This window comes from Lepidochelys olivacea, assembly GCF_965140295.1.
Source record: "Lepidochelys olivacea isolate rLepOli2 genome assembly, chromosome: 6".
NCBI classification, from domain to species: Eukaryota; Metazoa; Chordata; order Testudines; family Cheloniidae; genus Lepidochelys; species Lepidochelys olivacea.
Window position 1 is genome coordinate 91080193 of NC_140416.1, and position 15913 is coordinate 91096105.

Genomic DNA, 15913 nt, shown 5'->3' on the forward strand with positions numbered 1-15913 from the left:
AGGTGATGATGTGGTGCTGGATCAGTGTTGTACGGCCTGGTTTTGTGAAGAACACGTCTTGATTCCTCTGGATCATCTCAACGACCTCTGTTTGTTGTTCTGGGGCCAATTCGGAGGATAGCCTTACCTGCCCTAGTGGGCCATCTGCCTGGGGTGGAGCCGGCAGGACAGCCAGGCACGTCTCCCACTGGAGCCACAGTTTCAGTAAGTTGACATGGTAGATCTGCTCTGGCCTTCGGCACTCTGGCCGCTTCATCTTCCCAATGGCTTTCACGATCTCATAGGGTCCACACCTGCTGGCCAGGAGTTTGAGTTCTGTTGCTGGTACCAGCATCAGCACCCGTTATCCTGGTTGAAATTTCCGTGTTTTTGCCCAGCAGTTGTAATAGGTTCACTGGGCCTGTTGTGCTTTCTCCAAATGCTTTCGTAGTATGGGGGTCACTTGGGCTATTTGTTCTCTCATCTGAGCCACGTGTGCAATGACGTTCTTCCCCGGGTTGGGTTGTTCCTCCTATTCCTCCTTTGCAATGTCTAATATACCACGTGGGTGGCATCCATACAGTAGCTCGAAGGGGGAGAATCCAGTAGCTGCCTGTGGAACATCTTGTTTCACAATCAGGTACGGTAGGAGGGCATCCCAGTCTTTTCCGTCTTGGGTCACCACCTTTCGGATCATGCTTGTGTGTGGTTAAATCGCTCAACCAGACCATCTTTTTGGGGATGATAGACGGAGGTCCGCAAGGCTTGGATGCAGAGCAGGGATGATAGACGGAGGTCCGCAAGGCTTGGATGCAGAGCAGGGTACATTAGTCTTTCATTACTCTCGATATGAAGGGAGTCCCTTGGTCTGTCAGGATCTCCTTAGGCATGCCTACCCTAGCAAAAACCTGGACTTGTTCTTTTGCAGTCACCTTGGACAAGGGGTTTCTTAGAGGAATGGCTTTGGGGTACCATGTAGCCTAGTCCAGGATGACAAGTATGCTTGTATGTTTACACAAAGTAAAACTATTTCCCCATGTTTATTCCCCTGCCGCCCCACTGTTCCTCACATGTTCTTGTCAACTGCTGGAAATGGCCCCACCTTGATTATCACTACAAAAGGTTCTCCCACCCCCGACCGCTCTCCTGCTGGTAATAGCTCATCTTACCTGATCACTCTTGTTACAGTCTGTATGGTAATACCCATTGTTTCATGTTCTCTGTGTAGACAAATCTCCCCACTGTATTTTCCACTGAATGCATCCAATGAAGTGAGCTGTAGCTCATGAAAGCTTATGCTCAAATAAAGTTGTTAGTCTCTAAGGTGCCACGAGTACTCCTTTTCTTTTTTTAAGTATGCTTCGGTGGCTCCGGGCCGATCTTTCTAGTGGGCTCACTAGATCCATGGCTATCCTTTCAAAAGGGACTTCAATTACAGGCAAGGGTACCAACGGGGCCCTGAACTGAGGTTGGGGGCTATGCAGCTGGCACTCTGGGCAGGAGGTGCAATAGTGCTGGACTTCTGCCCTTACCCCCAGCCAGTAGAACCTCCTTAGGACTCTATCCAGGGTCTTATCTGCTCCTAAATGTCCCCCGAACAAACGACTGTGAGCTAACTCTAATACGGCCCTTGTGTACTGCCGAGGCACCAAGAGCTGTTCTACCACCTGCCCCCGTATTGGCACTACCCAGTACAACACAGATACTGTTTGATTATATAGTATAGCCCTGGGCCTCTGGTTTTCCCTTCTACTGGCACGCCATTTACCTCTACTACCTCCTCCCTCACATTCCCATACAGTGGCTCATAGGCTTGGTCCTCCCTAAAACACTCATGTGCAGGACCGATCTGGCCTGATTCTATTGGATCGGTCTCCCCTCCTTCCCTTGGGGTGCTTCCGTTCTTACTGGGGGCAGTCTCTGGGTCTCCACTGGTCCGTGCTACCTTGCGGTTTCCTTGATGGGGCCTCCTCCTGTCTGCCTGAAGCAGGGTTTTTTTATTAGGTTCCTGGCAGGGCCTTTATTGACTACAGTTGCTCCAATTAACTTGTAGCAACCCTCCCTAGTCTACAGGGAACTACACCTTAATTAGCCTAGGGTTTATATATTTCCCCTCTCCCACTGCTCCCTGGCCCTCCTGTATCACATTGTCTATAAAGATGTGTGTGAGAGCCTGAATTAAGACATAGAGGAATTCTATAGCATTTATCAGCCTTACTCAAAATGGAGACTTAGAGATTTGTAATTATCACATATTGGACAATGTTAAAAAATTTTAGTAGAAGCTAATGCGGGATGGAAAAGATGACCTAAAATTGATTCCAGACAAATACACTTGTGGTAACATTTGCTCATTGCTTTTACATGCTGTTTTGTCTGTACGGAACTGTGTGAAAGGGACAAGTAGTACAGTCCAGCCCAAAGGAAAAAAGCCCAAAGACCTTGGCTTTCATGTTCTTGTTGGGTGGGGAGGGGGGTCAATGGTTCATTTCTTTTTCTTTCTTCCTTTTTGCTAGTGAACTTTTTTTTCATTCCTACAGTTTTGACTAGACTATGGTAAAATTCATCTAACGAGAGTTAGACAACTCTTGATCACAGTGAACTCGATTCTGATTCTGTAGTGAAGTGAATGTCCTGTACACAGAAAAGGACATTTGACACACTGATATTTTTTTAACATTGTAAAAGGATTAGCAATCCTGAACAGCTGGTCAGATTTGATCCAAAGAACACAGCAGTAAGGATAAAAATCAACTTTTTCCCCCTGGGAAATCTTTTGGGTTGGTAAAGGTCAATTTGGAGTTCTCATGTTTTCTTTTTCTTTCTTTCTTTCTTTCTTTCTTAATTACGTCCATGTGGCAAACAGAGTTGTGTCTGTCATTAACATTTGCACTCCAAACAAACCTTGCCATAACAAGATTTGAAAGTTACTCTCATGAAACAATAAGACATGAGACTTGTAAGCCAATGATTTTAGCATCATTTTAGTTGCATAATGGGCTGGAGACTATTCGAAATCCTAAGTAATTTCCTGTGGGATGCTACTTTATTTCCTTTTAACTTTTTGTGAATCTTAATATATGAGATTAACTTTTATGTCATAAAAATTAGGAACAAAGTCTTCCATTTACAATTTTGCCATTAGAACATAATATTAATTTAAGTTCTGGCAAAGTACTTGGCACTGGTCAAGATAAATTCAATCACCATCTGTGCAACAAAATCTCTCTTTGAAGATACAGTGTCCTGGAATGAGAACAAGGAGAGAAATCTCTCTCATGGTATACCAACAGCATTGACTGGAATATACTTGTTGCTGAAGAATACATTAAAAAGCCATGATAGTGTGAAGAGGAAATTGGAAGCCAAAATGGAGAAATCAGAAGACAATGTAATAAAAGACTTTAGAAGCTGAAGACTGACAATTATGTGTTTGAAAAAACTCTGGAAAGTACAGAAAAAACTTCATAGACTTACAAAAGAATGGTGATAAAATGTTAAAACAGTCCAAACGCATGTGAATATTTAATAGTATACATGCACAAACTAAACATTAACCTGTTGTTGACGGTGGTCAGGAGTACTTCTGGATTTACAATGCCAGTTCAACAGAGAAACCGCAGAACAGGAAGATAAATGTCCTGCTTTCCATTCAATATCATTCAGATACACCAAAAGAGAAAACAATCAGATTCTTTGAGGAGGAAAAAGTTGTACACAACCACAAAGAATCCAGGAAGTCAATTTATGGTTTAATCTTATGTCCACCCAGAAACTGAAGCTCGTGTAAAATTTGACAATGTCTGTTAAACATCATTTCTTCAAGCGCTGTTTTAGTTTTTGTTTTGAGCACATGACACCTGTGATCCTTGAGCTACACTGGCTATCTACTGGTTTCCTGGTTGTGTTTAACTTTGGTCTCAGGCCATTTAGGGCTTTACTTACCTCAGAGATCACCTTGCCCCCCATGAGATACTGATATGTTTGTACTCCGCAGGGGAGCCTGAGCTGGACTTCTGCTGGTAACTCTGGCACAGCATTCTCTGTTAGATCCTCAAACCTTGAGAATTCCTTCCATCCTTTGGCCCATAACAGCCAAAGTTAATTAGATTCAGGGAGAACTTCAAGGCCCATCTTTTCTTCCTGGCTCATGAAAACTGGGAGACCAGTGAGCCTGGCTAGTGTGACGTAACTATGATGGGTGTTTGGTTGAGGGTTTATGTTTTGTATATTTTTGCTATGGTTGGTGTATTGTGCTCTGAAGCAGTTGAAGAAGTCTATTACTTACATGCTACATTTTTAAAGACAGCCAAGGACACTCAGAACTTAGGATGAGTTGTCATTTGTTGTTGAAGTGTAAATCGATAGAAACTAACACTGTGTCTTCAGTGCAGTACTGTTGTAGCTGTGTTGGTCGCAGGATATTAAAGATATAAGGCAGGTGAGGTAATACCTTTTATTGAACCAACTTCTGCTGATGAGAGACAACTTTTCAAACTTACACAGAGCTTGTCAAAAAGAACTTGAAGAGTTCTGTGTAAGCTCGAAAGGTTGTCTCTCTCATCAACAGACATTGGGCTAATAAAAGATATTACCTCACCTGCCTTGCCTCTCACAGTGTCTTCAAGTCATAGTAGTCCATAAGAAACTTCTGAAAAAGCCTACAGCACCCTAACATCTTTTCAGAGACTAGAGAACAAGTTATTTTTTGAATGTCATCATCATAAAATGATGATCAGTGACAAAGATCTGCAGGACTAATAGTTCTCTCCATATCAGTCTCAACATGCCCTGATTCTAATCTTCAGCTCTTGATATAGAACCCAGCAATGAAATTTAAATATCCTCACTGAGAAGCCACTTTACAATGTCTACCAGGAACTAGTTCATCACCAAACAATTTACATTCACTTGACTTAAGTAATATTTAAAAATATTTAAAAATCACAGAAGAAAGAAGCGTAGAATAATCTACTTCAACGCTAACCCAGTATCAAGAACATAATTTTGCCTTGAAACAAAGTGATCATCCTTGTGTTTAACGTATGAACTGCATCTGAAAAAAGTTTTAAAATTAAATTAACATTTACAAGCCTACAGTTGGTATTTGACTTCTTACTGAAAAGAGACACCATTTGTAAGAATAGTTTTATGGTAGACCAGTGTAATAAATGGCAAATCCATTTCAAAATTGTGCGTGTGGTGCTCTCTCACCTTTGCAAGTTAGGATTCAGTTTCATTGGCAGAACTGTGTGGCTATGTCTACATTGTTATTAAACACCCAAGGCTGGCCTGCGTCATCTGAGTCAGGCTCAGTCTGTAGAGCTATAATACTGCAGTGTAGAGCTCTGGAACCTCGCGAGGTGGGGAGAGGTCTCAGAGCCTGGGCTCCAGCCCAAGCCTGGATGTCTATACTGCAGTTTTATAGACCCACAGCCTGAGCCCTGCAAGCCTGAGTCTGCTGACATGGGCCAGCTGCAGGTGTTTAACTGGAGACATACACTGTGTAGCCTAAAACTGAAACAACAGGGGATGCAGCAGGTCAGAATTCAGGCAGATCAAAAGAGCTGAATCAAGAACACTTGCACAGGACTAGCTCACGTTATGCTTCGTAATATTGCCCAGAATTACGAATCCCTTATTTCCTTGATCAGGAAAACTTTATACAATATTTTAATAAAATAAAACCTTGTCAGTCCAAAAAATAAAAAGCTATCAATTTTATTTGGGAAAATGAAAAATATTTAATTCAGAAAAAATCTATTTGATCACATTTTCTTCCTCACCTTTATTGTTTTGGACAATTGCGTGAAAAAAATAGTTACTACCCTGGCTCTAAAATTGTTGTTCTTTGAGATGTGTTGCTCACATCCATCCTACTTCAGGTATGTATGCACCCAGTGCACTAGTGTTGAAAATTTCTCTCTTAATGGTATCTACCATGATGGCACATCTGCCCTTTGCTGCGTCATGCTGCTATGCAATAGTATAAAGGATGGTGCCACCCTGATCCCACTCAGTTCTTTCTTACTGGAAACTAACACTGACTTTTATTATGTGTATTAGGATAGTGCTTAGGGGCCGCAGTCTTGGCCCTGGACACCATTATATTAGGCACTATAAAAAAAAACTTATGAAAAAGATAGAAAAAAAAAGTCCCCATTCCGAAGATCTTACAATCTAAATATAAGATAACAGATGGATACAGACAGGCAGATGGGAAAGTGCAAGGAAACAAGGAGACAACATTGGTCAACAGAATAGTCTGTGGTCTCATCACACCATCAATCTAATCATTGTGAAGTTTTTTTTAGTTTTCTTGACAAACAAGAGTTTTAAGGAGGAATCAGGAGGACGAGGAGGAATTCGTTTTATGGAGGTTTATAGAGAGCGCCTTCCAAGCATGAGGGGCATATGGGAGAAACCCAGAAGGTGCTTGTTTGAAAATTTAGCAAGTGGTCAGCTGGCATCAAGGGCTGACTAGAGAGTGGAGCTGACTTTTTGATACTGAATGGGAGATAATAAGTGGGGTGTGGATAGACCATGAAGGGCCTTGAAAGTGAAGACAGGTAGCTTAAGTTTGATATGCTAGAGAACAAGGACTCAGTGGAGGGATGCAAAAGGAGGGGTGACATGGTCAAAATAGACTCTTCATTTACTTAAGCACATATTTCAGTGCATTGCAGAACTGGAGCCTTATTTTTAAAGACTGCTTTCTCCTATGTCCTCTTCAGATTTTTGCTGTTAATACTTTAACCTTCAGTACATCTTTAACCTTCTACAGCTCAAATGTGGGACATGATACAGAGCCAAAACCCCAAATGAAAGATACAAAAATAAAAGAAGGCCAAAAGTGATTCAAGATAAGTTTCTTTAGCATAACTTGAAGCCTTTTCTGACTCTCAAACATCAACTCCAGTTTGCTAAACTGAACACAAGTCTACACATTAATGTAGGTGTAAATCTAAATGCTGTTGCAAAAGTTGTTAACAAAATTGTAATTTATTCTTATTTAGATTATTACAAACTTGCCTCCATCTTTACTGAATTTTAGGAGATACCTGCAATTACTTTCATATACATTATTTTTATCTTCTTTATTATGATAGTGTATAAGAACCAACCAAGAATGGGGCCCTACAGTCCTAGGCACTATACAAACACGGTAGTAGGAAATCCCTTCTCTGAAGATATTACAACCTAAATACAGGTTTCAGAGTAACAGCCGTGTTAGTCTGTATTCGCAAAAAGAAAAGGAGTACTTGTGGCACCTTAGAGACTAACCAATTTATTTGAGCATGAGCTTTCGTGAGCTACAGCTCACATGATGTTTGGAGAATCAGATAAGTAACCAAAACTGTAATTTTGTGAGTTCTCTCATTAAATGAAATCTTCAAGCTAAGGAAAATACCACCTCCTCAGTCATACAAGTCCACACGTGTTTACACAAGCTCTGAAATACAGCTTTAACTTCTATTTTGCTGTAACATTCTATGCTATTCTCCTTTATATATGTTCTGAAAGGTGTATATCACTGTTAGTAATTGTGTCTCATGCTTTGTATAGAGTGTTTACCAGGAGTCTAATCCTAACTTGTAAATCCTATAAAGGGTGGGTCGTAAATCAAGAAACCATTTGGTCTACAGGCAAACAAACCAATGAGATTGTCTTATCAGAAATCAGGCTATTCCCCTTGTACAAGAAGTTTGTTTTGTATTGAGATGATCTTATCTCAAGAAAACAGCCTTCCCCTCCCCTTATAGACATAAATATCTTTCAGAATCCTGACTTTAAAAGAACGTTAAGGCTATTCTCTATTGAAGAGGAGTAAAAATCAGGATGTGTTCTCAGAGAAATAAAACAAATCATCAAAATGGGCCTTCTTCCCCCTTAATAGAGCAAAATCTTAGTTTAAACCTCAAAAAATTTAGGCATATTCTTATTGGAACTGTTTCTTTCATAAACACTCTGAAGTCAATATTCTTCAAATGTTAAGGAGAATATTTAAGGTTGGAAAACATTCTATAGAAGACCTTTGTTACTTCTAATTCAGTGGTTCTGAAACTTTAACAACCTGTGAACCCTTTTCACTAAAATGTCAAGTCTCGCGAACCCCCTCCTAAAAATGATTATTTCTAGGGATTTTCTCCTTTATCCGAGTATAAATTATAAAAGCAATGATATTGGAAATATACAATTTGTTTTTATGACATGCTTATTACACACTATTTATTACTAATTATTATTGATAATTACAGTATTTTTATTACATTATGAAAATGACAACACTCTTCCAAGATCTCACTTTCATAGTTTGTATCACTTTGAATAAACCTGTTATAAGACAAGGCTCCTACGTTTCATCAAGGAGTATCAGATGTGAAACATCATGAAGATATTTAAGAAACCAACTCAAAGAGTTCCTCCTACACAAGCATTGAGGTCTTGAGCAGTCCAGGCAAACAACACACATTACAACAAAATTTAAAAACTTGTTCTTCATAATAATTTTAAAAACAATACTAGCTACCTATTTAATTTTAAAAACAGCAAAAAATATCCACCTCCCTTTCCATTCCTTATAAGGAGTCTTGAAGTTTAAATATCCTCAGCGTGATAGATATGCTTGCTTTGATCTGCTTAGCTCTTGGAAGTCCAGGGGCTCTGGGCTGTTGGCCCCATTCCGCCCAGAGTCCCTAGGGACAGCTATGTCTCCCATTAGGGAATTTTTTCCCCCGAGAACCCCCCTGTAACATTTTGTGAACCCCCAGGGTTCTCTAAAATAGTGGAAGTCACATTACTGAATTGGCATTAAGAAAGACAATTAAGACTTAACCTGTCATTTCTTGTTTCTTTAAACTACCAGTTTTTAGTAATTTTGAAAAAAATACTTGATGCTCAACCACTTAAAAACACATCCTTTGCCCCATACTAACCTTTTCCATTTGGTGAAATCACCATTATGGTTGAGAAGTTACTCCCACTACAAAGTTCACATTTTCAGACACTTACAGCTTTTCAAGAAAGTTATCCTTTGAATTGAATTTCCTCCTGTTTCTTTCTGAACTCAAAAGTGAGTTTTTCTTATAAAGTTGAGCAAAATTCCATTTGTCATGCTTCAAATAGTCAAGCATGAAAATATTTTAACCAAGTTATTTTTAATTCCTTTTATTGTGCTCAGATAACTTTATATTTATAAAACTTTTAAACTTTCCCTGGACTTCTTAGCATTATACAACAATTTAAGGACAAAGTGAAGAAGAATAATTTATCCACTCAAAGCAATAGAAGAGTTAGACACAGAGCTGTTAGTTATCCACATCAGAATCTGGGAGGATGCGATGACAGATATCTCTACTCTTGCAGAATGCCATCTTTGATGGCCACTTATGGTCAGGAACTCACTTTAACATACACCTCTACCCCGATATAATGCGACCAGATATAACACAAATTCAGATAGAACGCGGTAAAGCAGTGCTCTGGGGGGCGGGGCTGCACGCTCCAGTGGATCAGCGCATCAGCGTATCTGGCTCCGACAAGCTGCTCTGAGCGGCGTGTTATGGGTGCCGGGCCGGGACCAAGGGGTTGGATAAGGGGCAGAGGGTCTTGGGGGGACGGTCGAGGACAGAGAGCGGGGGGTAGGGGGGTTGGATGGGTTGGGAGTTCTGAGGGGTCAGTCAGGGGAGGGAAGTGACTATATAACAGAAATGCTCGAGGTTAAAGAAAGTTCGATATAACGCGGTTTCACCTATAACACGGTAAGATTTTTTGGCTCCCGAGGACCGCGTTATATCCGGTTAGAGGTGTATTTGAAAGACAGTACTGTCAGCACCATTGTATAGTGCACACTAATACCAAGCCAGGGATTGGTACAATTTTGACTAAGAGAAGGCAGTTCCCTATTGAAATCACCAACACTTCTCTTGGAGATGTGCTATGAAAGTATTTATCTCATGCAGCCTTATTTACCTTATTTGATCTAACACAATCATAGCCTAAAGTAGCATGGCTGCAAGTGCTCTCCCAAAGCGTACATATATTATTTGGCAGTCTAAACCATCTAGTGAAATTGGATGGATTCTGGCCCTTATATATCAGATACCCAATAAGATTAGGATGCCTGTTTACCTTTTCCTCCAGTTCCTGTTTCACAAACTCATATTTCCATCTAAGTTTTGTGTTTTCCTCTTCACCCTGGGTTAACTCTTCTGTTAGCTTATCACATTCAGTTTTCATCTTCTCCACCTGTCGACGCTGAGCTTTTACTACATTTTTCTCATCTATAAGTTCTGTCTGATGGTAGTAGGAAAACAGAAGACACAATCAGTATAGAAGTTCTTTATGAACATTCCCAGATTGCATAGCCCCAGATCCATGCAGAAAAGATTAGGGGAAGATACCAATATTTAATCAATAAGACTTTGTTACACTTTTATTGGAATTAAATTTCTAAAAATAAGCATCAGCATTGTACATATATAAATATATAACATAGAAACTGGACCACTAAGCAATGCTTCTCTACTCATAATGATATGATTTCAACACTGGCCGCATAACAGTTAAAACATAAAGAAGGTTTTTCCATTACAAAGTGGATCTGTCATGCTGTTTATCCACGACACAAGAGTAACAGCAAAACCAGTTCAATCAGCTAAAAAAAAAATGCTGATGCCTGCAGTGTACTTCGTGGGATTCGGTAAGATCTTGCAAGATCCTGTACAATTTGATAGCTCTGTATGAAAAGCTCAATGTTTAAACAAATTAACATTCTATTACTGAAATTCATTCCACTACTAAATCACTAAAAATGTATTATTTCCTTTATCAGGATCAATGACACAGATTACTCCTATGCTTAAAGGGAAATGAATTAGATGATTTAATGGTCTTTTTCACCTAGAATTTCTAGAATTCTGTGATTTGAAAGCTATTGTACAAATAGAGACATAACTTTAGCCCCTTTAACTTTAGCTTTAAGATTAATAGATTTTTTTAGGTGGGGCAGATTAAATAAAATGGGTTATCCTTTAGTGTAAAAATATTGAGACTTCTCCTTCCTGAAATAAGTAGAGTTGATGCATGCAATAAAGATAATAGCAACTTGACTGGCACTGAGGGGTTTGAAAAATTCTGCAGAGAAAAATCTACATTACAAAAAAAAATGCAAAGCTAACAAGGAAACCACACTTGTTCCATATTGCCACTCTACTCGGGGAAGAGTTATATTTTCATGGAGCCTGGGATTCAGGCACACAACAAACTTGAAAAGTAAATTATCCCATCAGAGAAAGCAAGAATCCAATTCCATTTTACGTGCAAGCACAACATGGTGTCAACCTCTTATGTTCCCTACATGGCAACTGTATTAAAGATTTATACAGCTGGAGACAATCAAGGAGACAATCCCTTCCAACATCAACTTGGTTTTCTGCATTCTACTAAATGTGAGAGTATCAGAGAACAAGGAGACACAAAGACTCTAGAGAAGAAAAATCAACATTTTCAATCATTTCTGAGACTGAAAAAGCAGGTATGATGTCAATTTACCAGACCTGAGATGACCCCATAACAGTAACTGGAGGAGGGGAAAAAAAGCCAAAAGCCATATCTGTGTGGTGTGTATGTAAATTACACTGTGTATATTCTTTAAGTAGTTATCACTGAGAATGTCTTATGTATGCAAGCTACATGTTGTTATTCTAAAAGTACAATAATTATTTTAGAAGCAGAAAGGGGACGGGAGGGATAAGAACTGACTGAGGACAGAGTCGAGACTCCTGGGCTCTATTTCTGAGTGTGTAATAGACTCACCAAGGGACTTCTGAGCAAGCCACTTAAATCCCTGGGCCTCGGCTTACTTGTGTTTAGAATGGAGACACTGGTAGTGACTACATGATTAAGGTAGCACTGCAATTTCTATTTAAAATAGAACTAAAAGCCTACTGCTTCTGCAGCACAGGAGCCCTTCAAGAACTGATGCCTCAGTGCAGAGACAGAGGGCTCCTCCCAAGCACAAGTCTCTCTCTCTCTCTCACACACACACACACACACACACACTCCAGCCTGCCCCATGCCAGGTTCCCTCATATAAACACACACAACATTTCCCATGCACCAGTGCCTCTCCTGCTACACACACACTACTACTCACTACTCCTGCTACTCACTCCCCATTTATCTAACACACCATGCAGCAGCTCCATGGAAGCCAAAGAGGATGGAGGAGGGGGAAAGGAGGAAGAAGTCAGTGGTTAAGTAGAGGGAACATGGGAGGGAACAGCAAGAATGTGAAGAGTGCTGGTAAAACTGGATTCTGCAGAGGCAGCATGAAAAAATTAAGTTTCTGTTCTATTCAGGTTCTTATACCAAGCCTCTTACTGCAGGATCTGCACTGTGGGTTTGAACTGCCTGGATTGAGGAAAACAGTCACCAGGAGCTCCATTCTGAGGAATTTAGCACCTAGAACACACACACACCTCTTCCCTCTGCTCCCTCCATTAACAGTCATCTACCTATTTTAAGGTTTTATACTACTATCTATCACTAATATCTGAACACCTTTCATATCAACCAACACTTAAGCATAACTTTCAAAATTTGGCACAGCAAGCATTAACCATATACTTCAAATTACCACCAATTCAAATTTCTAAGCAAAGAAAAAAATATCCATTTCTAACTACTCCACATGGCTAAAGTTAGAAGTTGCACATTGTGTATAAAGAAAGAAGGAACCATGCAAGTTACAGGAGGTTGATGAGGATAAGGTTACTTGGAGTAGGCAAAATCAGGGTTGTAGGTTGCAAAAGATAGCTGAAGATTTAACTAGGAATGTCCTGGCTTTTTTATGGTTGCATTGATAGAATATTCATTTAAGAGGCCTGTTTTTGTTTTTTTAACAAAAAAAATATTCAGTTTGGGAAGAGTATGTTTAAGTTTAATGTACTACATGTTTCAGACATATCCCTTACCCAAAACAGCTTACTTTCTACAAACTATTTTGTAAACCACTGTGTACACTGGTAGCACTTCGGAAATGCTTATTAATAAATACAAATTATTCTTATCCTACACTAGTTTACACCAATAAAAAATGTAATAGATGACTGATCATACGGCTGCAAAGTCAAATGTTGAAAATTAATAAGGCTGTTTCGAGTATCCATTTCAGTTTAAATACTCTTAGGTTTTATTCAGATCAGCCTTATGAAATATAAAATGCTTTTGTTTTCTTCCTTTTTAGTCATATAGCCTGGAGTCAGCAGCAAATGAGTTGCACTAAAAATGTGAACTTATTTCTAAATAAATGTAACAATCTGCTTCATAAAATATTTTTACGGTAGTTATTGGGTGGTTTTTTAGGTAAATGATATGGAAATCGTACACTCTGGAAATGCTTTAAAATACAAGGAGTCATTCAAACTAACCTTTGCAAATTCGACATGCTACTGTGATTCATATTCAGAAACTGTTCCTGGAGTGCCTGTGATACTGTTTCAGCTATTGTGCAATACACACACTTCCAGAAATGCAGCATCTCTGGGACATGATAGGTCCACAGTATAGCAGGGGTAACAGTGATAAAGACAGTAGTCAGAGAGGTTAGTATCAAAGTGTTAGAACTCCAATGCGTTCTACGCAGCCAACAATCTAATTTACCAAAGTTACTTTTGTACTAATGAGGGCTTTTGTCTTAAAGCTACTATGGACATAATAGGGCTTCACCCAGATCTTTCAACCTCTATACCTCTGAAATATGTCCTGTTTTAGGTTATCTATCCCATATCTACTGTGACAAAGTTCCTGCTCTACCTTGGTGGGTCTTGCGCTTATTGGCGGATTTGCTTGCCTTGGAGCTTCACGGCAGCCCTCAGCTTGGCCGTTTTTCTGAATCCACAGTCCAGGTCAACTCCTCCTGTGTCTGACCAGGAGTTGGGAGGATTTGGGAGGAACCCGGGTCCGTCCTCTAGTCCAGGTTCCAGCCCAGGGCCCTGTGGAATACAGCTGTCTAGAGTGCCTCCTGGAAACTCCCTGGGCTACTTCCCCATGGCCTCCTCCCAACACCTTCTTTATCCTCACCATAGGACCTTCCTTCTGGTGTCTGATAATGCTTGTACACCTCAGTCCTCCAACCGTCCACATTCTCACTCTCAGCTCCTAGTGCCTCTTACTCTCAGCTCCTCACATGCACACCACAAACTGAAGTGAGCTCCTTTTTAAACCCAGATGCCCTGATTAGCCTGCCTTAATTGATTCTAGCAGCTTCTTGATTGGCTACAGGTGTTCTAATCAGCCTGTCTTAATTGTCTCCAGAAGGTTCCTAATTCTTCTGGAACCTTCCTTGTTAGCTTACCCAGGGAAAAGGGACCTACTTAGCCTGGGGCTAATATATCTGCCTTCTATTACTCTCCTATAGCCATCTGGCCTGACCCTGTCACACTACCTTTACTGGAACTCCAGAATTCTTCTTAAAAGGCTTCAGTGATCATGCAGAAGCAGTCCCTAATTTGCTATAATCCATTTCAACCAGACTAAATATGTATGAACCCCTTTATTGTTAGCTTTATCTTTTCTGCAGTGTTCAGAAATACATAAAAATCTTTAAAAGTTCATGCTTTGTTAAGTTCATGGCCTAATAGAAAAAAAAATCAACAGCAGAATTCAACAAAAGTTACCTTCAGCCTTCTAATGTGGTTCTCTGCCTCATCCTTTTCTTGCCTAAAGAGCTTTATCAGCTCTTGAACATTTCTCTCATGCTTTGTTTTCACATTCTGCAACTCTGATCTAAGATCTGCCAGCTCCTGTTGGTGAACATCTCTCTCCGTCTTCAGCTGCCAACTAGTTGTAGTCATCTCTTCTTGCTTAGACTCCTGATGTTTCTGAAGGTCTGAAAAGTTCTTGAGAATCTCTTTCTTGGCTTTCTCTTCCTCTGCTATTCTGTTTGTCAGCTCTGCTCGAATAGCACTTAAGTTTTTTATATCTTTTTGCATCTCTAAGAATCTTTCCTGGTCTTTTTCATTGATCGTGTTAGCTGTTTCAAGCTCTTCCTCTAAACGTTCTTTTTCATTTCTCATCTGGTTCTGTACCAGAATCTGCTTTTGCAACTCACTCTCCAGTTTATTTGCTGTATCTTGGACTTCCCTGATCTCTTGCTCAAGAACTATCTGTTGAGACTTGGTTTCACTGAGCTTCACCTCCTTACAGTGGAGTTCCTCTTCTTGCTGGGCCCTCTTTGTAAGCACATCACTCAGCTCCTTCCGAAGGTTTTCTATTTGATGTATAGCAGAGAGAAGCTGAGCCTTCAAGTCATCCTTTTCTTTAAGGACCTAGGTAATATGAAAAAAAGATTATTACCTAAAAATTTATTAGATCAAAATTTGGTGCAAACTATGCTGTTTGGAAGCAAGAAACAAACTTTATACTGTAAGACGAGAAAATGTTTACAGATTATGGCCCTGATTCAAAGGCACTTGGGAGTTTAGCTAACTTTAAACTTGCAAGTAGTTGCGCTGAGTCAATGGGACTAATCGAAAGCCTGAGGATAGGCACGTGCTTAAGTAACTCACTGAATAGGGGCCAATTTGAGTCAATCTTCCATTTTTCCCACCCTCTTTGCAGTCTGAAATATACTGCTTTCTACGGGATAGTACTATGGAAGAAAAAGAAATAAACAGCAACAAGGCAGAGAAACTACCTTATGGGCACCTGAATATTTATCCTTCAGTATTTTGGCTTGCCCGGGATGCTGTTTGATCAATAATTTTACACCGCCCCTGTTTCTTCTTCCAGTATCTGTTTGCATTATAAAATAATTTTTAAAAATTCCTTTCCCAAAGTATATGGGAACTTACGATACTTTCTGCTATTAATCAGGAGTGTCACTACATTCATGGACCAAGATGAGACAATGATAAGGGCCTGCATGAGA

General features: G+C 39.9%; 1 protein-coding gene across 1 annotated transcript in view; it reads right to left on the minus strand.

The window, feature by feature from the left end:
• CEP128 (centrosomal protein 128) overlaps positions 1–15913 on the minus strand; it is a 447165-nt gene that overhangs the window by 280958 nt on the left and 150294 nt on the right. Inside the window, exons 14-15 of the mRNA XM_084632372.1 lie at positions 14661–15311; positions 10111–10275 (exon numbers count right to left, since the gene is read on the minus strand). Of these exons, the coding sequence (XP_084488498.1) occupies positions 10111–10275; positions 14661–15311 (816 nt within the window). The remainder of the gene's footprint in view (positions 1–10110; positions 10276–14660; positions 15312–15913) is intronic.